This window comes from Cheilinus undulatus, linkage group 19, assembly GCF_018320785.1.
Source record: "Cheilinus undulatus linkage group 19, ASM1832078v1, whole genome shotgun sequence".
NCBI lineage: Eukaryota > Metazoa > Chordata > Actinopteri > Labriformes > Labridae > Cheilinus > Cheilinus undulatus.
In genome coordinates this window covers 5,311,706-5,338,470 of record NC_054883.1, presented here as the reverse complement: position 1 = coordinate 5,338,470, position 26,765 = coordinate 5,311,706, and the positions used below count along the sequence as shown (strand labels likewise).

The following is a 26,765-nucleotide window of genomic DNA, read 5'->3' as shown; positions in this document are numbered from 1 at the left end:
ATTTTTTTGTGTCTTCTCCCAGTTCTATAATGCTGGAAGGGACTCAGAACCAGACAGCTCGGACCCTCAGGACCTCCAGGAGGCTCAGGAAGCCAGCCGCCGTTGGCTGGAGCAGATTGCCAGTGCTGGGCTGCTCTTCCACTTCCAATCCCTCCTCTCCCCAAATCTGGTGAGCCAGGCTGACCTCCGCTCTCACTTTATCTGCTTTAACAGACACTCTGAAATTAATACTCAACACACAAGTCTTTACCCGTGCACAGGCAGTAAATGTTTAATATGAAATTAAAATAACACACAGAATACCAAAAATGACAGTATAAACTACTGGGTTATTTGCTTGTGAAGGCCTGCATGATGTGAATAATGCATCATTCAGCCTTTTTGCTCTGCCCTCTAAATCAGCGTGATGGTGGGCTTTATCTCAGAAAATACCAAATGATGTATAATTTATGCTGTAGATCATAAATTAAAATGCTAGTACGTGACTGCGTGTTGGATGAAAAATCCCCAGAATGTGCTGAGTTTAATTCGCAGTCTGTCCTCAGTGACTGTGCAGGGATGTGGTCTGAATTGCTGAGTTGTGCTGCTCATTTAGAGAGCACGATCTCACCGCCGGCCTCAAAAACTACGGCTTCACTGACATCTCACTGATCCATGTTGGGAAAAAATATCCCCCAAACCCCCCAAACAACCTAGCTTTTAATATTTTCAGGAATCAAGATATCACTTCAGTTAAGACAGTACAACTCTGAAGTTTTTCTCTGAGAGGCTCTATATAAGTGGGAAAATATTAAACATAAGTCATCTAAAACATCATAGCTATAACATGATATCACAGTAAAGAATCAAAAATGAACAATTAAAAAGTATTTTTAGAACATCAGGGCTAGATATTTGCTTAGAAATGAGCATTTTACATTATTAATTCTCCAGGTTTAAAATAGAGTGATGCCTACAAACTACGGCGAGTTCCAAATTATTATGCAAAAATATTTTTCTCTTATTTTCCTAAATAATGGATGCAAATGACACTCAGTATGATTTTCAAGTCATCAACCATTAGAGCGTAATTCAAATTTGACTTAACAAACCTCCCAATGATAACTATTTTTTTCATGTATAAAATTATAAAAACCTCAAAAGGCACTGTTCCAAATTATTATGCACAATATACTTTAAAAACATTTTATTGGTTGTAAAGAACTGAAAATGGTCATTTGTTGAATCTGCAGCTTTAGGAGGTCACATTTACTGAAATCAAAGCTATTTCAATTAAAAACATCTTAACAGGCCAAGTTCCATGTTAACATAGGAGCCCTTCTTTGATATCACCTTCACATTTCTCACATCCATTGAACTTGTGAGTTTTTGGAGAGTTTCTGCTTGAATTTCTTTGCAGGATGTCAGAATATCCTCCCAGAGCTGCAGTTTTGATGTGAACTGCCTCCCACCCTCATAGATCTTAAGCTTGAGGATGCTCCAAAGGTTCTCAATAGAGTTGAGGTTCAGAGGAGGATGGGGGCCACACCATGAGTGTCTCTCCTTTTATGCCCATAGCAGCCAGTGACACAGAGGGATTCTTTGCAGCATGAGATGGTGCATTGTCATGCATGAAGATAATTTTTCTACAGAAGGCACGATTCTTCTTTCTGTACCATGGAAGAGAGTGGTCAGTCAGAAATTCTTTATACTTTGCTGAGGTCGTTTTCACACGTCAGGGACCCTAGAGGGGCCTACTCCTCCTCCTTGCTGATGTCGCAGCCTTGTTGGGACATGGTGGCCATCCACCAACCATCCACTACTCCTCCATCTGGACCATCCAGGGTTGCACGGCACTCATCAGTAAACAAGGCTGTTTGAAAATGAGTCTTCATGTATTTCTGGGCCCACTGCAACCGTTTCTGCTTGTGAGCATTGGTTAGGGGTGACTGAATAGTAGATTTATGCATGACTGCAAGCCTCTGGAGGATCCTACACCTTGAGGTTGGTGGGACTCCAGAGGCACCAGCAGCTTCAAATACCTGTTTTCTGCTTTGTAATGGCATTTTAGCAGCTGCTCACTTAATCTGATGAATTTGTCCAGCAGAAACCTTCCTCATTATGCCTTTATCTGCACGAACCCATATGTGCTCTGAATCAGACACAAATTTCTTCACAGTACGATGATCACGCTTAAGTTTTTGTGAAATATCTAATGTTTTCGTTCCTTGTCCAAGGCATTGCACTATTTGATGCTTTTCAGAAGCAGAGAAATCTTTTTTCTTTCCCATATTACTGAAACCTGTGGCCTGCTTAAAAATGTGGAACATCCTTCTTAAGTAGTTTTCCTTTAATTGGGCTCACTTGGCAAACTAATGATCACAGGTGTCTGAGATTGATTTCAGTGATCCAAGGAGCCCTAAGACACGATAACATACACAAATTTAACTAAAAAAACAAAAAAATTCAATGTATATGACACTAAAATCCAATTTGCATAACAATTTGGAACACGGTATAGTTCATACCTGACATGTGTCATTATCTAATAGCCTGACAAACATCCTTCCAGATGGCAGTCCATTCAAAACAGCAAGATTTCCAGTCTCTCCCTCCACTCTGCTATTGCCAGCTCCACCCTGAATCAGTAGTGTGCTCTTGCTTTCAACCCCACCACACCCCAGCACCTACCGCTAGGCTTCAATGGATAGTTTAAGAAACTGTTTCATCGCTCCTCAAATTCTGCATGCAGTTGTTAGTCTGCAGGGAGTGATGTGGTCAAAGCCTTGATGCCATACACAAAATATGTTATGCAGGTGCAATAAATGTTTTAACCATTACAAACGTGTGTTGTCTGTTTGAAGAGTTGATGGGTTTGAAGCTGATTGGAAACACAAAATACCATTTTTATAGAGTTTTTGATTGATGTCAACACTAGCATTGATCTGTTTTTGGAGCCCTACTTTCTTTTGTTTAGAACTCAGAAACAGGGCTCTAAACTAGCTTTATTCTTATAATGTCAGATTCTGTTTTAGGATGACAAATGTCAGCCACCCTTGCTTAAAGCCTGAGGTGAAGCCCCTAAATATCTTGTCAATACATACCTCAAAGATAAACATTTCACTACCATAAAGCATTAAAGCAACCAGAGATACTCAGGTTAAAGTGCGTTAAACTTGATCTAAAAACTGACTCAAAAAATAAACCATTTATATAATTGCTGTAAGTAAAATTACTGGTAACAGTTGACAATTTATTGAGTCAATTACTAAGTAAAGGTTGTGTAGAAGACAAGGAGTTAAGTTTACGTGTGCTTTGTTGACATAGAGAAGGCTTGCAATTGTGTCCTAAGAGGGGTCATGATTTCAAGGCTCAGGTGGGGGTAGAAAGCTTCCAGTTTGGGGACCTCAGAATTCCACCTCTTCTTTTTGCAGATGATGTGGCTTCCTCAGGCTTCCTTTCTGTCCCTTTTTTATTCTCATTTCTCTCTTTCTTTTTTTCCCCCAAAAACGTTATTTACGTTTTTTCAAGTGTCTTCATACTGGCAGAGGGCTGATTATTTCCTGGGTGAAGTATTTGTGTTTTTGTGCGTACTGACTGTGTTTACATGTCAGGAAGCTGTTTATACGATGCTCCTTTACACAAACTTGCCCACACACAACAGGAAGTCGTCACTTGGCAGGGCGGCGGGTCTCCCTCTGTCACATTTTTGGGCCATTTCAAATGTATCTTTAGAAAAAAGGGGCCCTAATCCTCTTTCGATACTGCCCTATTTATCCCACTCCTGCATGTGGAGGAAGAAAGCGGAGAGAGAGGAGTGCAGAGCGTCACGATTCCTAAATGTTTGAGTTACTATCTCTCTGCCTACGAGCAGATGTGCTTGTTTGTGTGTAAGGATGCTTGTTTGAAAAGAAAAGCCTGCACACGTACACACAATCAGAGATGTAAACAAACACGAACAAGCTACAGCAAACAGAAAGACAGATAACAGACACAAACTGCCATGTCTGCAAACAAAAAGGGAAAGGAGCTTGTGGGCATCGTCTTTTCGTCTTGAAATCTTTGTTTCTTTTGCCATTTTTTTAACCAAATGATGCTCAAATACAGACTCTTTAAAAGCAAAATATCTCTTACATTTTTTATCTGTTTGTGGCTGCTTTTACTAAGAACTCATACCAATACTTCCCCTGTTACTTCACGCTGACTCGTGTGCTTTTTTCTCTCTCTCTAGACAGATGAACAGGCCATGTTGGAGGACACTCAGGTGGCTCTAATCGACCTGGAAAAAGTCACATTCTACTTTCAGCAGTTTGAAGGGGAGCCTCTGGTGGCAAGTATGTACACTTAAGGTTTCACTCACTAAAGGGTTTTGGTGCTTTGTGGCTCGATAAACCTGTGCAAATGAAAGAAAAGGATGGCGAACAATACACCAAACACTCACAAAGAATGAACAAACTGTACTGCCAAGCAGACAGCATCAGAGTTTCACCTGTCCAATTTGCATGTATGTAAATAGGTGAAAATTCAAAGATTTAGTGCAAAAAATGCTACCTTCCTATGAAAACAAGCCTTCTGTAATGATTATCTGATTATCTGATTGCCACAGGCATTTTTAGTGTTTTTTTTTTCCTCTGTCTCTTTCTGTCACATCACAAGTTTGGGGTTAAGACAGTGCCTCCAATGCAAAAATTCAAGTGTGTGATCTAAAATTTAAGGACAACTGCAGAGTATCAATTATGACTGACTGTTTCTGTAACATCCTATCCTTCAAAAGTGTCATTTTCCAGCCTGCAGCACCTGAAAACGAATCTACAATGGGGCTAGCACAATAATCATAAATTATCATGCAGTGGGAACATGGATATAAATGCATGTGGGCCTATGTGTTGATGGTTTTTGGGCTAAATGTGACTGCTAGTGTTAAACAGCCTCTAATAGATTGACTTGTTAATTAATGAAAGTCTTAAGCAATAGCGTTAAGCCGCTGTTTTAATGGATGTACAGTTAGGCTTAAATTTTTGAAAAAATACCTAATTGCTCTAATTTTAACTCATATTGCAAATGCAATATGAATTTTTGTATTGACGAGAATCATCGTTTTGTCATTCTCAATGTCAAAAATCATAAAACACATCAGGAGGGAGGAAGAATTTCTGTTTCTCTCCTCTCTCTTGGCTGCCCCACTCACTGTGACTGTCTGTCAGTGTGCAGAGACACAGACAGACAAGTAGGCCAAAGTCAGGGGTCATCAACTTCATTTTCTTTAGGGCCAGCTTTTCTTGACCGATGCTATGGGGGCTGTACATTGAAATAATCTGAAATAAAATCAATATTTTTTACTTTTTAAAGCATACTCGTAAAAACAATTACTTCCAAAATTGATGGAACTTTTAGCCTTTAATAGTGAGACCATTCCCTGCTATACTGCAGCCGGCCACACGGGGGCGATTGAGATATTTACGTTGCATACTTTTTGTCTAGACAAAAAACAAAACAAAAAAAAAAAAAAAAAAAAAAAAACAACAGGGAACTGATCTTCTATGCAGATTCTCAAGGGGGGAAATAGCACTTGTGAGAGCCTTGTATGGAAAATTGATGCAATAAGTATGTGTTTGCTATTCCAAATTGCTGAAGTACTAGTGTGCTTCATGTCTGATAAGCTGCGAGGTTGAAGGTTTTATTTAAACTTCAAGAAAGAAAGCGAAACAATAGTATTCCATATATTCCCCTCTAAAATGGTCTGAATTTGATAATCCTCTGGGGTCCAGATGTAAAGCAATGGGGGCCTCCAGTTGATGAACGCCGGCCAAAGTACTTAAGCTGTAGACTAATCAATTCATCAGCTACCAATACATTGGCATTATGAATCATTTTAAACAAAATAATGTATCCTATCTTAGATGGTCTGCTTTATGAGACAAAAAAACTCATATTGTACTCATTCTTTCTGTGTGTGGGTTTGTCTGTGTTGTCTCTGCTGTTTTATTTTCAGAGGTGTTAAAACTAGGGTTGGGTATCAGTTGGGTATTTTCTGATGCCAGTGCTAAATTGAATTAGGGTGCTAAATTAAATTAGGCAGAAGAAGTAATCTTCATTTACTCTGATCTGTTTTTATGGTCAGACATGAGAGAAAACGTTTTTTGTCTGCGACTTTAAAATTGGAGGAAAAATCGTTAGGTGTAGGGCTGCTTTACATTGTTATTTTAAACACTGGTTTGTCCGTGTATTTTCTCACTCATCCAGGTTATGGTTATCTTAATTTTGTCAAGTGAGCTATTTGACTTGATTTAGGTTAATGTATCTGAAGAACCTCAGCCAAGTCCAGTTGCTTCCTTGACCAACATTTGGAAAACATTGGATCCATATCCACACTTACTTTCAGGACTGGTGTATCTCTAATTTTCTTTAAAAACAAGAGTTTGCTTTGAAAAGTGCTGCTCTGTAACATATAACCTCTCTTTGCCCTCTCTCTTTTGTGGCAGACATGCCCATGTCATACCAGGTTGAAGGCACCCGTCAGAACTTAAAGGTTTGCTTCTACCTTGAGAGTTTCTACTTTTCTCAGCTGCCTCACAGGCTGAGAAATGGAGGAGGCATCAAAATCTACCCAGTGCTCTTTACACAAGGTACAGAGAGCCTGGGGATATCAAAAACATACTTTATAGATGGTTGTAAACACAGGTTATGTAGTCTTTTTGTGGCTTTAACTCTTCCATTTGATATGTCCGCAGCTCTGGAGAGTATGGAGGGTTACTACTACAGAGACAACGTGTCAGTGGAGGAATACCAAGCCCAAATCAATGCTGCCTCGCTGGAGAAGGTCAAACAGTATTACAAAAGACTGAGGTAGGTTTTACACCATGATAAGACTTTACATATCTCATCAGCAGGGGTGGCAAACTCAAATGAAAGGAAAATGTGCTTGTGAAAAAGAATCTGGAAAAGTAATAGAGTGGGGTCAACTTTTTTCCCTGGAGGAAAAGTTAACCCGGGGTGAATATGAATGTATGATGTGAATTCAGGCATATGGCTCTTTCCTAAAGTAGGCTACATTACTTTAGTTTAGCACACTTAGCGAGCATGTCCGGTCGGGCTTCCTCTAACCTGGGGTTGTAAAGTGCACAGTGAGTTTTAAAACTTTCCTGTTGGTAATAATGGATGGACGGTGAAGTGTGCCAGACACAGCATTATTAACATTATTACCGACACTAAGAGCTAGTGCTGCTAATGCTAACAGCACAGCTTATGATACACCTACAGCAGCATTTGTGTGGAAACAACACACAGAGAAAAATACTTGCAGCAGGTCTGAGGTTAAAGATTGTACATTTAAAAATACAGATTCATGATTTTGTCGGTCTGGTTTCAGTATTTGCAGATATCAAAATTTCTGCCAATATTTACACCCAATATTTTGCCTGTGTATTTCATCATAGATTGACTGTAAATTTTGTCCATATATATTAATAAATTAGTGGAGTTTTAGGCTGAACTAACAGACCTGCTGTATGTCAGTTGAGGTCTTTTTCTTTATTTATCCTCATTCTTTCAGCTTTAAAGTGTTATCTAAGGATTAAAGTTTGTTTCCTTGGTCATCCTCAGACCTTAAAGTGTGTCCAGAAGGACCGAAATTTCTTGTCCAAAAAGCATATTTAAATACTGGTATTGCTATTGTTATCAGCTAAAATGAATCTGTAAATACCGGCATATCGGATGTCGACAAAAATCCAATATCGTGCATCCCTTAAAAATATCGGTTCTTGGACATTTTAAATCAATTCGTAGTTGTATAAATAAATTTATGTGATTCTGATTTTTTTTTTTTTTCTGGCACCTCACTACTTGATGTTAAAAAATGAAAGTAACCTATGACTGACATAAAAGGGGAGGACTTGGCAATGGTGACTTCAAAGGATGTTTTCAGCACAATTTCTCAGCACCTGTTAAGTGGAATACTTTGGCTTTAACTTTGTACAACAGTAGGATGTGCAGATGCGTCATCCATCTTAATGTGCAGACAATAGTTTACACACCTTAATGAGACATCATTTTAAAGAATTTTCTGTGACTTGCTTCATTAAACAGTAATAAGAATGCACAGGGCATGAGATTCAGACTTTGGGGTCTGTCCTTGGTGGAGTTCTTGCACCTCACATCCACATGATATTGGTATCATCCTCCTGCTGTAAATGCAGATTCTTTGAGCGCTGTAGTTTCTTGTTCCCACTCCTGCTGACTTCTCCCTACACCTGACTTTCCTGTGAAGTTATAAGGAAAGGACATAGGTGGTAAATTTGATGACTCTTCGACTGCGGCCCATTACTTTCCACCTCAGCCTGCCAGTCAGTCAGACTTTGACTATCCACACCCAGCAGGATCTCAAGGTGATTGGCCGAGAGACACGCAGCGGGTATGTTTCATGATTGGTTGGGAACACACACACAGCAGGGGCAGCGGTGATTGGATGAGAGTTCCCAGCATGTCACCAGAAGCTGATGTAGTGCTTCTGTACTGCTGCTGCACTCAGTTACCTCACACCCCATTGGTTTGCAGCACACCCGAGACCCTCTGTGATTGGCTGGGTACGGCTGATTTAATGTGGTAGGAAAGAGGTTTGAGAAAGAGACACTTTGGGAGTAGAAAATAAAAGCTTTTCTTTATTTAATCTCTTGGATGTAAGAGTGAGTGTCAGACTTTTGCAGCGTGCTGTCTGAATATTAACGCAGTTTGATATTAAATGGCACTTTGTGATTTCAGAGACTAAATTACAAATTAAACCTGGTGGGAGGGTGTCTGCGAATGTGCAAGACATTCAAAATCCAACATCTTAAAGGCTCTGATTAAGGAAATAGATGTAGCTTTTGCCAAACACCAAATTGGTGTTAGTGAGAACTCTATACAAGCAGAGAGCATTATAGATTTATAAAAACACACTCACCCCACAATGTTCTTGAGGTTTGTTAATTGGACACTCTGTTTTCGTCAGTAGGATCCCTTTTTTGTCTCTAAAGTTGAATCTTGTGCCAATAAACCAATGCACCCTGATTAAATGTTACAGACCAGTACTGTCTTGGTCAATAGAGAGACTATTCCTGTGAGACTGCTTGAAAATTGTATTTCTTTTTCACTACCCATGAAAACGAGTCAGACTTGTGCTGCAGATTGTGCAGATAACTGAGCAAAACTTCCTCTTATTATTTAGAGACTATCTAGCTAAAGATTTACAGCTTGAGCAGACATGTGTCACTTCCTTTCCCAGAACAAATTTTTCATTTTCACGGATTGCTTTCTTTGCTCTCCGCTGAGAGATTTAATTTGTTCGTCGTGGCTAGTTTGATGAGAGAAAACTATTTTCTGTGTGGAGCAGCATCAAATTGTGCTGGCTCATTGAATCTTTACATGCATCAGGCCTCTCCAACTCCCTATCTCTCTGCAAAATGATATTGTTTGTTTGCATGATCTTGTGGGATTTCACAGCCTTCTAATAGTGGAGTATTGGCATTTTGTAGCAGCTCTTTCAATTCATGGAGTCCTTGTTTGCAGACTGCAGTGAAGACTTCAAGATCAGTCACTCTTTTAATAAGGGTCCCAGAGAGTTATAATGTGTGCCTGTAGAACCTTTCAGTCACCATTTAGTTGTCTTAATAAATTAGAAATAATGTTTCAGACTGTACTTTCCTGGAAACTGTCCATGGGATTCAGGCTAGCCTATGTTTATGTATGTATGCACATGTACTGTACATGTCTACACAGTTTGACCTGTTCACAAAGAGCCTAATTGAATTGACAGCAGAGGCTGCAGCAGTAACACAGAGCAGATGTGAGCTGACAGGCAAACGAGCAAGCCCGGTGATGTGGGGAGCTTTAGGGGTGCTGGGTAGGGATTTGTAGAGGTAGTATGCTTCTAAACCCCCAAGACTAGACTTTTCTTGAATACTGAATTTCCTTTACTGCTTTCAAGACAGTTTTTCAGTCCACAGCTGTGCCTTTGACATGTTTACAGTACCTGAGTTACAGTTCTCAGAACTATAAGTCACCGTTTTTCCAAGTAGTGACAGTTATATGATATCTCATGCAGGGCAGAGTCACTGTACCTTCTGACAGTGGTGAAATGTGACTTTTATGAATAAATGTTAAATTATTCAAGGGCTGCCCTTTATTTGAACAAACTCATACTCTGCTGTGACTTAAATAAAACTAAAGCTGTTACCATGCAGAAAATACAGTTATTAAATGCTGCATTAGTTGTATCTATAATAAATTATTATAAATAAAGCCAGTGCTTCTCAACCGCCCCCCACTGTAGCTGAAGGTGGTTGAACACAGCCATGCACAAAAAAATAAAGTCATGTGCACACACAAGGCTGTCCATAAGGGGGGGACAAATGGGAGAGCTTTCTGGGGCTCAGCCAAACTGAGGGACCATGGTGGTCAGGAAAATCTTTTTTTTTTTTTTTGTAAAGATAAGCTGTGATAGCATATTTTATATTTAACCTGAATAATAACTCTTAACAAAAAAAAAGTTCATTCTTTTGTGCAGTAGTAAATAGCCTTTTCTTAAAAATGTAAATCCCTTTTCTTAAAAACACAATAAAAATTGGTTAAAAAGAGGAAAAAATTGGGTTATGAGCAAATGGAGCACATCCAACTTGGGTGTGACGTCATTCCCAGTTCCGTCTTCTAAGGTAAATGAATGCAGCATTAAATAGAATAACTTTAAGTGTTTCACTACTGACTGTGCAGTCATTTTTGGGCCATGTTAGATAGGGGGATATGGAAAAAAAATCATATCATGATTTTTTATAGCCAGATCACCATCTGGATTTAGTCATAATGTTTTCATTCAATTTTTAAGACAAATTTGCAAGTTAATAGCCAGAAAAAACAGCCATTTTCTTTGTAGAATTTTTCAAATACTATGTCAACAAGTCAGGTTTTTCTCTTTTTTTGCTGCACCAACCTTTTGGCCAGTGCATTAAATATTAGGGGTGTAATGTATCGGTAATACCGCGGTATTGCAGTATGAGAAGTGTCGAGAATGAGAATTCCCGTTGGCCCTCGTGTACTCACCATGCTTTGTGCTCCACTCGTTTGCTTGATTCTACAGCTTGAAAATGTCGGATGCATGGAGGAGCAAGGGAAAGACGAGTGACAAAGTTTTTGAGACTGTGGAAGCGCCAATGACTTTTAAATCTGGCGTGTGGAAACATTTTGGCTTCCTGGTGTCCAGAAATGAGAAACGAGAACAAGTGATGGACAAACAAAAGACAGTGTGCAGACACTGCCAGATCACAGCGACACACTTTATGAGTAATACGAGTAAAATGACATGCCAATTGATTAATCATCATCCCGAAAAGATTCGTGGAGATCTGAGGAGCAAAATCCGGCCAGGCTAAAAGAGTCTTAAGGATGCATTCGCAGTCCCACTTCTCCACAACAGTGCGAGGGCTCAACAGATCACAAGGAGTATAGGTGACTATATCACCAAAGACCTACGGCCATTTAGTGTTTTTTTTATTTTATGAAAAGAACTTTGAGGTCTCCCATATCCCATACTCCATTCTGTTTCCTTTATCTTCTATTTGTTAATAGATCTTTCAAAATGTTCAATCATTTTTAAGACTATGCTCACCTATGACACGTTTCTTGAACATGTTGTTATATTTAAAGTGCCTAATAGTGCCTGATGTGCCTGAAACCCAATACTAGTATCAATATCAGTGCATCCGTACAAAATATAATCACAGATGGTATTGTTTACTGCCTCATATGACAAAAATATTTAAAAATACAGTAACAGTAAACTCCCTCAAAGTCAATAAAGTCTGGCTCCACTTCTGTTTGTCTTTCAAGAAGTACTTAAGCTTCAACCTCACTGCTGAGTCATTTATGTGTTTACCACAAACGACAGTACTACACTAAACTTAAACTGTCAGGGTTTTACAGGAACATGTTTAATCACCCACAGTATTTCCATTTATGAATGGTACTAAATCAAAACATTCCCCACTTGTTTTCAGCAGCCAGTTAATACATTCTCTCTCTGCACTATTACCAGTAGTTTTCTCCCACGGCTTGCCATGTGTCAGTTGGCTGACCACAGACCAGCCCGTGATGTCACTCCCGCTCTCCGTCGCAGCGCTCTAACCTCAGGCACCTCGTTATCCTTGGACCTCTGCCACGGCTGTGTTTGGTTAAAGCCGCACCAGGCAGAGACTCAGTGACAGACGGAAACAGAGCAGCACAGGCAACAGTGAACTGGATGAACTGCAGGGCGTGTTTACATGTCATCAAACCCCAAACACCTTCCCATTACACTTCAGACCCACTTATGCACGTGGGAGCCCTTAAATCTTGTAGTTCTTTGAAAGTTGGAAAGAATCTTCTAACTTTTAGCTCTGCATGTGGAGATACAGAGGAGATGCTGAATAGAATTAACATTATTGCTGCTAAATGATGGCACAGGGATCATTTAAATTTAATTAAATTGAAGAGGGAAAAAGTTGCTTATTGTGCTGAGGAACCTCCACAACCCTGTTGAGATTAATTTTTTTAAGAGTGTTTGTATTTGTTTGTTCATGCTGTGCCTTTCTAAGGGGACATTTTAGCATTATCCTGGTTATAACTTGTTTTTATCTTATTATTGTGTCATACATATAGTTATATGCCCAGCCCACATGGGCTTACATGACACAAAACATATAAGCAAACCAGGATCAGAGTGAATAGTAGTTATTTCATCGTCAAAGACCAGAAAAGAAGAATGAAGACAAATGTAAATACTAATTAATTTATAATAGAGAAAATCTTTTGAGACAAAATAGGCAAGTCAAATTTAAATAGCCATTTCAGTTTCATCAGGCGACTGCAGGATTTCAGGGTTTTGGCAAGCCCATTCATAAATCAATACTTCTCTTAGGTCATTATATTTAGTACAGCGCAAAAGAAAGTGGGTCTCACTCTCCAGTTCTGCTAAATCACACAACTAACAGAATCTGTTTTTCATGGGAATATTTTTGTATCGACCAACCTCAGTGACCAGAGGAAGAATTCCAGATCTTAACTGTGCAACCAAGGGTCTTTGGCTTCCAGATAATCGCGATATAATATATAATTCAGGCGTAAAAATCAGCACATATGTCCTTAGTTTTGGTTTGGATAGAACATTTTCAAACCATTTTCTTCAAACTTGAATCAACATTACAGCATGAATTATTCCTGTAGATATACAACATATGCGCCTTACAGAAAATCAAGTAAAGCTCAATAGGCCATGGAGAATTAATTTCTTTACCCTACAGGAATACTCTTTTGTTGATTCTGTCCTCTGACATCTTGATGTATCGGTTGCACAATCGGATCATTTCATGTTTTTGTTGAATATAGCCTTGAACTCAGACCACGTCGCTCTGAATAGCTAGGATCGGAGCAAATTAGGATCGGAGTAAATTTGTGAACCTCTAGCAAGCATTGTATAGTGCTGTTCTGCAAAGTATCTGCATAAATAATAGATAAAGATAAGGCAGCCAAACATCTGCGGCATTTTGCTCCAAGAAATCTCAAGTTATAGTCAGTAGAGGTGTGCATCAAACATGAGGTATACATCTGAAATTTCAGCCTGAGATTAAAACATGTATTTGGATAGTAAATAAGAAGTATGAAGTGGCTTAAGCTGTGCATACACTGTGCGATTTTAAGCCGACTCTATGACAGTCATGGCTGAATCGCTTACAACACAAGACCATCATGCACAGTTTATGTGCTCACACTATACAAAGAAGTCAGGACAGACTGTGACAAAAATCTGTGAAGTTTCCTCTGAAGAAATCTCTCACACTGAGGTCATATCCAGTCATATCCATGCTTTCTCACTCTATCTCCTGCTATCGCTCTCCATCACACACACAAACAGCATAGCCATCTGTTTCAGCCTGACGTTCGCAAGAAGCAATATGTCCTGCTCATTTTTTACCTTTATTATAGCAAGGGTGTTGTCATGATGATTTAAGATGCTGTCTGACAGTTTTGAAAGGAAAAAATACCCCAAAGTTGAGGATTCTGCTCATAGTCCTGCTCTCACTGTAGGATTGGGTGGAGTCGTTCGACCAAAACATCAAACATGTCAGAAATCCATCCAACCAGTCGGGAGCAGCTGGTTGGGCGGTAGTCGGGTGTTTTATCTCTGTACACAGCATGACAAAGGATTTAAAAGTTGGCAAGACTTCCAAGTAGTGTTGTATGGCATAGCGAAATTTCTGTACTTTTTCTGTACTCTTTTTTTCGAAAGGTCCAATAGTAGTATTCTCCACTGTTCGGTACTTCTTTGCAGGTCATATGTGGCTCTGATGTGACTGATAGATCACATTCAGGAATTTGATTGCTCACAGTTGAAGAACAAAGAGTATCATATTGGTCTTCCCCTGGGACTTCCCAGTTTCTAAAGTCACCTCTGATCCTGGTCCACAGCTGTACTAAAAAGTATTATAATGGTGAGATTTCCCTGCAGCATCTGTGTCTCCACTTTCCTCACACCTACACCAATAAACAGTAAACCTACAGAGCTCCATGAATTCATTCAAGTCCCCAGCAAAACATGAACTCTCAAGCCAAATCAAGGCACATGGCTGTTGGCACAGGAGTCAGCAGTATTTATAGGCAGAACATGCACCCACAAGCTTTTTAAACTATCTTAGCTGACTCGTGTATTTAAGAAGAGGTTTAAAGCCCTGACGTGTACCGATTGACACTAAGTCACAGCGTTGTTGTAGCTTAAATCTCCAGGTTTTCATCACAAAAATATGGAGTTTTTGCTAAGCTTACTTTCAGGATTTAAAGCTTGATTTTCCTTTTACTAATTGTGGGGTGCATTTTATCAACTCTCGTCTAGAGTAGGGGGATGCAACATATGAAAAAGGTAGGAAATAAAGTGCACTGAATAGAAACAGTCTTGTCCTGTAGGACTGAGTAAGAATGGAGGAGAAGAAATTGAAAGGGGAATATAGATCGCCAGAGCAGGTTGGAAAGATGGAGGGGATTTCAGTGGGGGGATGAGGATGATGAGCTAAGGCGGAGGAGAGAGTGCAGAGGGAGGAAGAAGGCCGAGTGGCAAGGGGCGAACCAGAGCAGAGTCTGCAAATGTATAATTCAAAGGGAGAGATTATTGCAGGCTTGTGGTTTCATCTAAATTTGCTCTTATTGACAGGAACTTTCCGGAGGGAACAGGACTTTTCCTCTGGCACACTGCTTTTGTGTTGATTCTAGAGTCATGGTACACACATGATTGTGAAAAGGCCAGCATGTCCAGCATGTTATCTGCTGCTGAATCACATGTGCATCATGTTTATATGTTGTTTTTGCAGGTGTAACAGTAACCTGTGAGTTCTGGCAGACATAGCTAAATCGATTACTTCTGGCACAGCTGACACAGAAAGCTTGCACTGCAGGATTTAGGGCTTTCCTTCCTAATTAGAATGCTTTTGGCAGTAGAGAGGAAATGTTTGGCACTGTATCATAAAGCAAATCTCCACATCTCATATTACATGTCCCTTTGATAAAAACACTTTATTTATGTTAATATTAAAACCCTACACAGTCTGACAAATAAGGTTTTATGATGGCGTGGTGGCTGAAAGATAAGCAATAATCTTGAATGTATGGCACTGTCCAGCAAATGGGACTTATTATTAAAACTATAGCTGCTTGTATTTCATGCTTTGTTGGTTAAAGAGCCATCACAGCAAAGCTTCAGGATTATTTGTGCTGGCAATGTTTTCTCTCCCATCAGCCAGAGGGAATTATTAATCACACCCCTTTTGATTAAGCAGAATTTCTTGATGTTTTGAGGTCAGAGTTTCGTTCTAGCACAGTAGTGAGCAGCCTCACTGCTTCCTCTGCCTCTGATGGCCTGTGGGTGAAGCTGCAGAGATCGATCCACCCACTTAGTTGAGATTTAACCCACAGTTAGAGTGTGAACAGTAGAAGTCAAAGAGCTGCATGCACATCATGATCAATGCAATAATCTGTACCAACACCAAAAACAAGTAAAGGATGGCTTCTTATAGAGCCAGAATTATTCTGTTTGCTATGTAGTATATTAGCCAGTATATTAGGCCACTGGATCCCAGCCTGGGGTTTGGGACTCTATGGGGGTTGACAGAGACTTCAAGGGGTGCACAAGCTTTTTTGCTGCTCTCAGATTGTCTCAGTTTGTCTCAGATTGATACATAACAAAAATCAATATAAAACACTACTGGACCCTTTGCACCAACACTTTATTAGCTCAGGTTCCTCCTTTTCTTATTGATTGATGCTGAGATGAGACCTTGATTGGTGTCCACCTGTGGTAAATTAAACATATTATTTGGAAATAATATGATTTGGAAAGGCACACAATTCTCTATAGAGGGCCCAAAAGCTGACAATGCATATCAGAGCAAAAACTAAGCCATGAGGTCAAAGGAACTGTCTGCAAGGATACACAGAAAGTTCTGCTGCACCGAAGGTTCCCAAGAGCACAGTGTGCTTCTCAAGCGGAAGAAGTTTGGCACAAAGAGCTGGTCACCCAGCCAAACTGAGCAATCAATGGAGAAAGCCTTAGTTAGAGAGGGGACCAGGGCCCAGATGGTCACACTGACTGAGTTTCACAGATGCTGTGTGGTGATGGGACAAAGTCCCAGAAGGACCACCATCACTGCAGCCCACTTGGAGTTTGCTGAAAAGCACCTGAAGGACTCTCAGACTGTGTGAAACAAGGTTCTCTGATCTGATGAAACCAAGATTAAATCATTTGCCTCAATTCTAAATGTTATGTCTGGAGGAGACCAGGCCCAATGATTACCTGCCCAATACCATCCAAACAGTGAAGCATGGCAGTGGCAGCATCATGCTGTGGGGGTGTTTTTCAGCTGCAGGGACAGGGAGAGGGAAAGCTGGATTAAAGAAAGTACAAACATATCTTGCGTAGCGCTCAAGACTTCAGACTGGACCGAAGGTTCACCTTCTTAATGACCTTAATCACCAAGCTGCAACAAGTGAAGTGAAGGGGGTCTGATACCTTCTGGATGCACTGTAGGCCCTTTTTATTGGGATTTTATTGCTAAAAACCATTAAAGCTGATATTGATTTTTGACAGCAGACCCTGTGGGTCCTGGGAGGGCTCACATTTTTTAAAGATACAATTGTATAAAATCTGGCAAGTGGGCCTCCAAGGAAAAAGGTTGGGAACTACTGTTTTAATCAATGTAGAACCTTTTTTGGCACCAAATGGTGGACTTATTTTTTCTCCCTAAAACATTGCCATACACAGTGGTAATCTTGTTAGCCATAAGCAGCTTCTGCTAGAGCAGAATAAAACAGTGCTAATATGATCTTGGCATGTTTATTATTGAGCCTTAGCTCTTTTGTAGGCACAGAGTCCTTCACTATACTTAGCCAGCCTATCAAAAATGAGCCAAACTAAAAAAAACTAGTTAGTATTAAAGGTCATAATTTACCCCTTTAAGACAAGTTTCTATTGGTCTCAGAAGTCCCCAAAACATGCCTTTAAACTTTTTTTGCTGAAAAAACACTCCAGCATTGGATTTTTGCATCTCTAAAAAACCCCTCTGTTTCAGCTCTGTTCAGAACAAGCTGTTTCTGTGTCTGTGGCTTTAATGTTAATGTATAGTCTGACTCCGCCCCTGACTCCACCCCTCTCAGGAAATGGATGTGGCATAATTGATGTGGTTCTCCTGATCCTCCTTTCAGTTGGCAGCGAAGAGAAGGATCAGGAGAGGAGGGCAGAACTTTCCTCCAAAGCAGGGAGGGCCAACTGAACCTGTGGGGCGGGGCTAACTCCCCACATGACATCATGAGGGTAAAATCTGAGAATGGCTTGTTTTTTAGCACACATTTTTTGAAAGGGGGGGGGGGGGGTTGGATTTCTCTGATTCTTGGGGGATTGTGGACAGGCCAGGGGCACATATTTTTGTTTTTAAAGCCTGAAAAAGTGCATTTTGCATAATATGTGACCTTTAAAACTGTCAAAAATAACTGTAATATGTATATTATTGTTAACTCACAGCTACTAGAGGGGTACTATGTAATGGGCCATTAAACTTACAACTAGATGTATAAAATATTAGCTTATCAGACATTGCCACCTAAACTAATGCCTTGAAAGTCATGTATAGATAAAAACACAAACCTGCTTGTGCACGCATTTTAAAAAAAGACACAAACATCCATCTGCATCTATTTATCTAACCTGTCAGCCTCTAGGAGAATAAACATCATGATTCATGCTTAGCTAGCTGTCGAGCTTCACGTAAATCATGGTGTTTATTCTCCAAGGGGTGTGTCCACAATACATATGTATACTGATCTGGACATGAGACATTAAATAGTACAACATGAATTCAAGCTGTCCAGTATTCCACCACTGTGCTCTTGTTTAGAAACTACAAATCTGTAGCCCAAACAGCAGAGCTGCCTCATGTAATTGATGGTATCTGTCTCCTCCCCTGGGTGAGGAACTGTAGTAAAGACTGGCACTGTGATGGAATAGATGCTGCTACTAGATTCCATACATAAGCATAATAAGGTTTGTTCTCTCCAGATAATAAAGGCGAGGGATGGTAAATAACTATGGATACCCAACTAATTTCAGCAGAGACACAGCAGCAATTTAGTCGGCTTAATCTCCTAAACAGAAACAGAGCTTTTTTAGCTGTGTTCCTCCAGTTCAGGAAATGATGAAAATAGTGCAGTCTTCGCTTTGACAAAGGCGGTCCCAATCCACCAGAGCGCTGAGGCTGGTGGTGAGGCTTCATTCTGCTCCAGCTAGTGTGAACTGAACCCTGACTAATACAGCCTGGTGAGGCTGAGCATCAGGGACTCTGGATCTTTTTTATCATTTCCCTTTGATTTTATCCTTGTACTGCAATAATGACTTTGACTCATCTTTTACTGAGTTTAAGAATCATCTCTGCATGGAGCCAAGTAGGGGTTGGAATCACAGGGTAACTCATGATGCCATACTGTATCATACGATACTAAATGGTACAGTATAATATGGTAGCAGCCCAGGTAGAAGCAACCTTTCCTAAAACAAAAAAACCTAGTCTTTTTTATGGCAGAGTTACAGCCAAAAAATGATTAAATTAATCCCCTAACTAAAATTGAATCGGTGTTCATTTTGCTACACATGTGAGGAGCTGTCACTCTTCCTCTCCTCTCTCTCGTCTTCATGCGACCGTCAGTGACACATGCGTGCACCCTCTCGCTTGACTGTGTGCTAGAAAGAGAGTTAGTAGTACCTTACTCTATGAACCTTCAGATTAGGTTGTGAAAGCTGGCTTTGTCAAAGCCGTTTAGAAATGCAGAGACGAGGCCTCTGTGTGTTTAATGCATGGAAGTACTCGGCAATGAATGCTTAAGAAAAAACTAATTGGACAGACATCTCAAAGTGGAGCATCCATCAACATTTGAGCTGAAGGTTTTATGGGAGGCACAAAAAAACAGAAATTAAAAGCCTCTTCAGTTTTCATTAAACACCAAAAATGTTGGTCTTCTTTGCTTTTTATATTCAGCCAAAATACATACTTTTTCATTTCAAAATAAAAGTCTGTTTATCTTAAAAGGAGGAAAAGAAACCTTAGCTCACAACAGTGTGAAAAACATGATAAAGCGTAACCAAGAAATGGAAAATCTCTTAGCTCAATAGTTCACATTAAGTGAGTCATTATAAATATTGTTTTCAACTTTTTACATTAATTTGACGGCCTTTTTTCATCATTTTTTAAATATGTATTTACGTTTTGAATGTTATGGTGATACAAGTTTTTTTTCTCACTTTGGATCTCTTATAATGTGATGTGACGTGATGAAATGATACTATTAAATATGGAAAAGTACAATACAAAATACAAAGGGGTATGGTAAGATTCAACAGGAAGTTACAATATGAGACACTGTGATATGATATGATACAGTACTATAAAATATGTTAGTGTACAGTAAGAAAGAGTATGATAAGATAGAATACGATAGATATGATCTAGGATGATATAGGAAAATAATCTAAGTGCAATTTATTTTCCCAATGTTGCAATTACAATTTAATATGTAATTATTTCTTAAGTTTCTTATTTTATACATTTTTCAACAAACACAGGCAATAAATCGTTCTATATTATAACAGCACGTTTTCAGATTAAAATAGGGTTAAATGATTTTGAAAAAATATCTAATTGCAATTATTTTGACTCATATTGCACAACAGTTGTGATAGCTGAATTGAAGGGAACACTCATTATGTAATGCTCATCTTTATTTTTAAACACATACAGAAATAACATCTCCACTGTAAAAACAGTATAAAACTGATATTTTGACACACATTTCAGGTCAGATAAATATTGCAAATCCTGCAATTTATAAATTGTAGAAGGACATTTTGCAACAAAATGTAAATCTTTAATTTGCCAGGCTTGATATAATACTATGAAATATGTAAGGTACAATACACTAGCGTTTGATCTGATCCAACAGGACATAATAAAATCAGTAGGATAGAATGCACAACAATGTGATACAATATAGCATATACTATAAAATATGGTAAGGTACAAATCTAGGGATATGATAAGATTCAGTAGGACAAATTAAGAGTGAGTAGGGTACGATACAGAACAATGTGATACCTTACACAACACAGTAAGTTATGGTCTGATACAATACGATGCAATATGATATGATACTATGAAATATGGTAAAGTACAATATTATAGGGTATTATAAGATTCAATAGGATACAATTAGTCAGTAGGATACAATGCAAAACAATGTGATGCTATAGGATACATGATGATACGACACAAATCGTTACATGTGTGATATGATTTATGATGTTATAAAATATGTCGTAGTGCAATACAGTCAGATATGATAAGATTTGATAGGATTCAATAGGCTGTAGGATATAATGCAAAACAATGTGATATGTTATATCAGAGGCTCCCAACCTTGTTCTATCTGGCTCCCCCTACCCCTCACTGTATGTATCCACGTGTAAAAACACGTCAATGTACAAGGAACACAGTTATTCTCAATTTTGTGGACTTATTTAGTGCTACAAATCTTTTTTGCGTCTTGGGTGCAGTTGTGAGCCTGCCACTCTCGGTTCCTTTTCAATGCCCAGCTATGATTTGATTTTGTATTGTCAGTGCAACAGCCTTTTGCAACATCCTCAAACAGGTAGGATGATGCAAAAGGAAAAAGTGTGGCAAAGGCTCTTGTGCCTAGCTACAACTCCTTTTCCACTCCAATCCAAAATGCTGACAATGTCTTGGACTTGAACTGCAATAATATGATTGAATCTGAGGAGACTTCAATAAACGTCTCCTCTTGTACAGGGCTGAAGTCATCACTTGAAAGGGAAACCTGGGATATTGGTCATGCTATCCCACCATTTTGATGTGACAGAATGACCAGATGAAGCTCGAGATAGCAATCCATTAGATTAATTGGTGCCCATTCAGTGACTGAAAAAAAAAAAATTTTTTTGGATTTATTTTGGTTTCAGGTGTGACATGCTACAAACATGGTTCCTGTAACAAACCTGAACAGCAGATAGACCCTAAAAGATGATATATAGCTAATATGCACATTGATCATTCACAACTATTTATGTCAAAATGCTGCCTTTGATACAGTTATTCTTATATTTAATGTTTCCACACAGCATATTTTTCTCATATATGCAAGCCGCCTGGGTTTGCATCTAAAATGAGGCATTATTATGCACAGTAGGGTATTTCTGATCAGGTAGATAAAAAGGTCCATGCAGTTATTTTAGAGCTGGTGTAATTATTACAAATGGACTTGATTGGGTACCATTGTGCATATCCATAAGGGCCCATTATTAAGGCAGGATACTTGTGTTGTATCTAAATGACTAGGGATGTTTATCGAAAACCGATACTAGTTGGGTGGTAGCTTACTCGACCAAACGGGTGATGGAAAAGTAAATCAGCACAGCTTAGTTTGGATCAGCACGGCCCGCTTGGGGAACCACTGTGTTATACTATACAAATTGATGCTATATGAGTATGGTAAAGTAGTAGGATACAGTATGATACAATGAGTGGCCCGGGAATGATAATACTACACTATATTGCCAAAAGTATTCACTCAACCATGCAAATAATTGAAATTAGGTGTTCCAATCACTTCCATGGCCACAGGTGTATAAAATCAAGCACCTAGGCATGCAGACTGTTTCTACAAACATTTGTGAAAGAATGCCTCGCTCTCAGGAGCTCAGTGAATTCCAGCGTGGTACTGTGATAGGATGCCACCTGTGCAACAAGTCCAGTGGTGAAATTTCCTCACTCCTAAATATTCCACAGTGAACTGTCAGTGGTATTATAACAAAGTGGAAGTGATTGGGTACGACAGCAACTCAGCCACCAAGTGGTAGGCCACGTAAGATGACGGAGCGGGGTCAGCGGATGCTGAGGCGCATAGCACGCAGAGGTCGCCAACTTTCTGCAGTCAGTCTCTACAGACCTCCAAACTTCACGTGGCCTTCAGATTAGCTCAAGAACAGTGCATAGAGAGCTTCATGGAATGGGTTTCCATGGCCGAGCAGCTGCATCCAAGCCATACATCACCAAGTGCAATGCAAAGCGTCTGATGCAGTGGTGTAAAGCACGCCGCCACTGGACTCTGGAGCTGTGGAGATGCGTTCTCTGGCGAATCGCGCTTCTCCATCTGGCAATCTGATGGACAAGTCTGGGTTTGGCGGTTGCCAGGAGAACATTACTTGTCGGACTGCATTGTGCCAAGTGTAAAGTTTGGTGGAGGGGGGATTATGGTGTGGGCTTGTTTTTCAGGAGCTGGGCTTGGCCCCTTAGTTCCAGTCAAAGGAACTCTGAATGCTTCAGCATACCAAGAGATTTTGGACAATTCCATGCTCCCAACTTTGTGGGAACAGTTTGGGGATGGTCCCTTCCTGTTCCAACATGACTGTGCACCAGTGCACAAAGCAAGGTCCATAAAGACATGGATGAGAGAGTTTGGTGTGGACGAACTTGACTGGCCTGCGCAGAGTCCTGACCTCAGCCCAGCAGAACACCTTTGGGATGAATTAGAGCGGAGACTGAGAGCCAGGCCTTCTCGTCCAACATCAGTGTGTGACCTCACAAACCCTATGGATTAAGAATGGGATGTCACTTAGGTTCATATGCGAGTCAAGGCAGGTGAGCAAATACTTTTGGCAGTATAGTGTATATTAAAGCAATTCTAGAATAATTGATTTATTCACATTTGATAAAATTATATTTGTATAGCATTCCTAAACCCATATTTTATTATTTGTTCATCCCATTTTATTGTATGCAGTAACTACATGTGACTTCAATCACACTGATTCACCAATAATATCTCCAGCTGTGTCTTCAACCAAGAGCCCATTATCACTAATCAACCTCTTGGTGTCAAGACCGAAACACTTGTTCCTCGGTTGTGATTGACATTTATTGTATCACAGGGCAAAGACCCTTGATTGAAATAGACTCATAATTCAAGACATCAATGTTTTTTTGAGATTTAACTGTTTCATTATCTTTTCCCCTTCTGTCCCCTTCAGTTTGAAGATACTGTTATGTGCACACATGTTATGTACTGCATTCTTCCTCCTGGTTTCTTCTATATTAAACTATGGTTGACATATAGCTGGTCATAAATATTTCGCTGGAAGTGTAAATGGGAAGGAGGCGTAGGGTGTCGTTATGACCTCCAACACACTTCACACACACTATCTCATCGGTGTCATTGCACAAGCGTCACCATGTGGCATGTACGGGCTCCTGGAAGCCCTCATTAGCCTCAAGCCAGCGCTGCCTCACACTGCAGGGGTTTGTGGGGGATTTAATAACAGGGAGTGTCATTCATCATAGCTGTGTGACTGATTTACATGGACTAGAATGCACCTCTGCAGGGTCACATATAATGCCATAAATCCCTGCCACTTTACTGGTGTCCTCTTGAGTGAACAGATGTGAAATCAAATCCACAGACTCATTTTTAACACACTTCTCATGAGGTATTTCAGCGATCATTTTGTTCCTTTTGTTTAATTTTTGAAAAAAAAGGATGTCACGCCAGTGTGTGGATTCCCACACCACTCCTGTGAAAACATCTGTGCCTTCAGATCCCTCTTTTTTTATCCTTGCTGCAGCTGATGGCTAATACTTCTGTGCTTGAAAAGGCATAAAATGTGCTATTGTCATGAAGGAAGCAGAAACAAAGAGATTTAAGCAGTAAAATAAAACAGACTACACGCAGAGCAGGTCATTTGTGGCCCGTAGCCAAGTCCTCCATTAGAGACTCACGTAAGAAAAAAACCCTCTGCCTGAGTGTGAGTGTGGTCAGTGAAAAGACCTACAAGCACGCTGCACCTTCAGTTTCCTCGGGAGGGGGAATGCTCTGCAGAGAGAAACAGAGTGAACCAGATCTCATGCAGTTTTTGTTACCTGTCTTTCTAATGCACAGGAGCTGATACGTGTTTAAAATGGTTAAAGTTTTATAGCTGTAACTCCTCCAAATGGGAAGAATTTTTATTTAACCTTTCACCAGTTGGTTGGATAAATAAATGAATGAAAAAATTGTTCAATTTATACTTGTGCCCTCAATGTCCTGCCATTAAACTCAAGCAGCTACACTTCAGTGACTAAAATTTGTGAAATAATAGACTTCCTGTTGGATTAAAGCTGAGTGACATGACAGCTCCCCTAAAAAAGAACCCAAAACATTCAGAGCTGCCACTGCTTTAGCCAGATGATTTTCAAATCTTTTTTGAGTCTGCTGCAAAGGCCATGGACACAAGGACAGTTTCAAGCTGTTTTTAACATTATAATCCTCTGAATCCACACATTTCAGCCTAACCACGAGACCACATACCTGGGGTTAAGTGTTTTGCCTCAGGACACAGTAGAAAACTGTAGGAGCTGGGTGTCAAACTCAACTTTCCAAATTAAGAGACAGCTGACTCAACCTACAGACCCACACTCGCCTTGTGTGATCAAAACCGACTTCAGAAGAGACGCAAATATGGAGGACGGTGGTTGTCCTCAGCTGACTGTCCTGTTTTGCATAAAGAACAAAAATGAGGACAAGGATTTGGGTGAAATCCTGACTGAGAAGACAGTAAGGTTGTGTTAATGTTTGTGAGCTGTAAAAGGCAAAAGAAGTTTATTTCTATAGCACACTTCAGCAACAAGGCAATTCAAAGTCCTTCACACTGGACATATATTAATACTGAACTGGAGGCCATTGCACGTGTAGAATGGGTAAGATTCCTCAGGAATGCTGCCAGAAGCTCGTGTGTGGATATGTATCTTGTTTGCAGCAGGCCATAGAAGCAAAAGGGTGCTAAGAACTAAAGATGCTTGCCGTGAAGGGTTTGAATAATTTTGAGAAGTCATTACAAGTTGCATTCTCAGTTGAATGTGGGGAAACCACTTGAAGCATTTGTTGTGTTGAACGATTTCAGTTGCTTTCAATTTTGTTTGATTTGTTCATTGCTAACAGCTGACAGTCTTTACATTTTTACAATAAACCTAGTTTGCAATGGCGGTTGAATATTAGTAGGTTAACTGGTGTAAGGGAAGGAGGGGTTGAAAATATTGTCAAAACATCTCTAAGATTGCAGCAGTCTACAGCAAAACTCTGAGAAACCTGCAGTTTTGCACATCAGGAGACGACAGAGACATATTGCCCATCTGTGCAGTCATTAGTTTAGACCTTGTACTTAAAGTATAGGAGTTTAGTACTTTAGTACTGTGTTTTTTCAGTGTGTGTGGGCTTAAAATGCCATTTTTCATCCATAATAAATGTTTATAAGGTGCTCCGTTTCTCCAGACCTCAGCTCCGATGGACTGCAGGTCCTCTTTAAACCACACATCACTCGTAGTCTGACTCCTATTATTTTGTCATTAGGGACCTCCAGGAGAGCCAGCGCTGCTCCTCAAGCTGTGGTATTTTTAGAACAACTTTTACCGCATGAGGATGGTATAATCAGTGACCTTGCTTGTGCAGGAGAAAGTGGGCAGGGTCAAGACAAGGTGCTTTTATTTTGTCTCAAACAGATAAGCAAATGTGTGCAGATGGAGTTGACTCTTGCAGATAGAAGGCTGATTTTATTATAGACCTTAAAGATAAATGTCTGAGCAGCTAACTGATAAGGAGGAGAGACAAGGGTGAGAGGACTTGCAGAGCACAGTCGACATAGATAGATAATGGTATCATACCTGCAGCAAAGAAAAGAGGCTGCTTCAGTGCAAGGCTTGATTTCCAATATGTTCTTTTATGATTTGTTGTCTTTATCGCTTCACAGAATCTCAGCTCTCTCTTTGTTTGACCTGTAAAAAGAATGATGTTTTGTTTGGAAAGTTTTGGATCAAACTAACCTGTCAAGCTTTTGCTTTTCCTCTACAACACCACACGGTCACATACGAACAAGATTTTACTCTCATACAAACAGAAAATGGGCACCAGGTGTAGAAACCTCAATGAGGATATCAAATATTTAGAACTTCAAACTGTCAGCTCAACAGAAAAGCCATCCTGCCAATGCTCAGTTTAGACTGCTCAGCAGTTGTGAGGTGGTTATGTGCTCGTTTACGTGCTCTGTATGAGGGAATTGAAGAGGTGTGTGTTCAGTGTTGTGATGCGATGTAACCCGCACTCTAACGTGAGCCCCATGTGAATGATAAGGCCATCTTGAACCAATTACATGGGCT

The 26,765-nt window shown here is 39.9% G+C and overlaps 1 protein-coding gene across 1 annotated transcript in view; it reads left to right on the top strand.

Moving 5' to 3' along the window:
* Positions 1-26,765, top strand: part of prex2 (phosphatidylinositol-3,4,5-trisphosphate-dependent Rac exchange factor 2) — a 180,038-nt gene that overhangs the window by 131,969 nt on the left and 21,304 nt on the right. The window contains exons 33-36 of the mRNA XM_041814271.1: positions 23-169; positions 4,211-4,313; positions 6,462-6,605; positions 6,711-6,825. Of these exons, the coding sequence (XP_041670205.1) occupies positions 23-169; positions 4,211-4,313; positions 6,462-6,605; positions 6,711-6,825 (509 nt within the window). The remainder of the gene's footprint in view (positions 1-22; positions 170-4,210; positions 4,314-6,461; positions 6,606-6,710; positions 6,826-26,765) is intronic.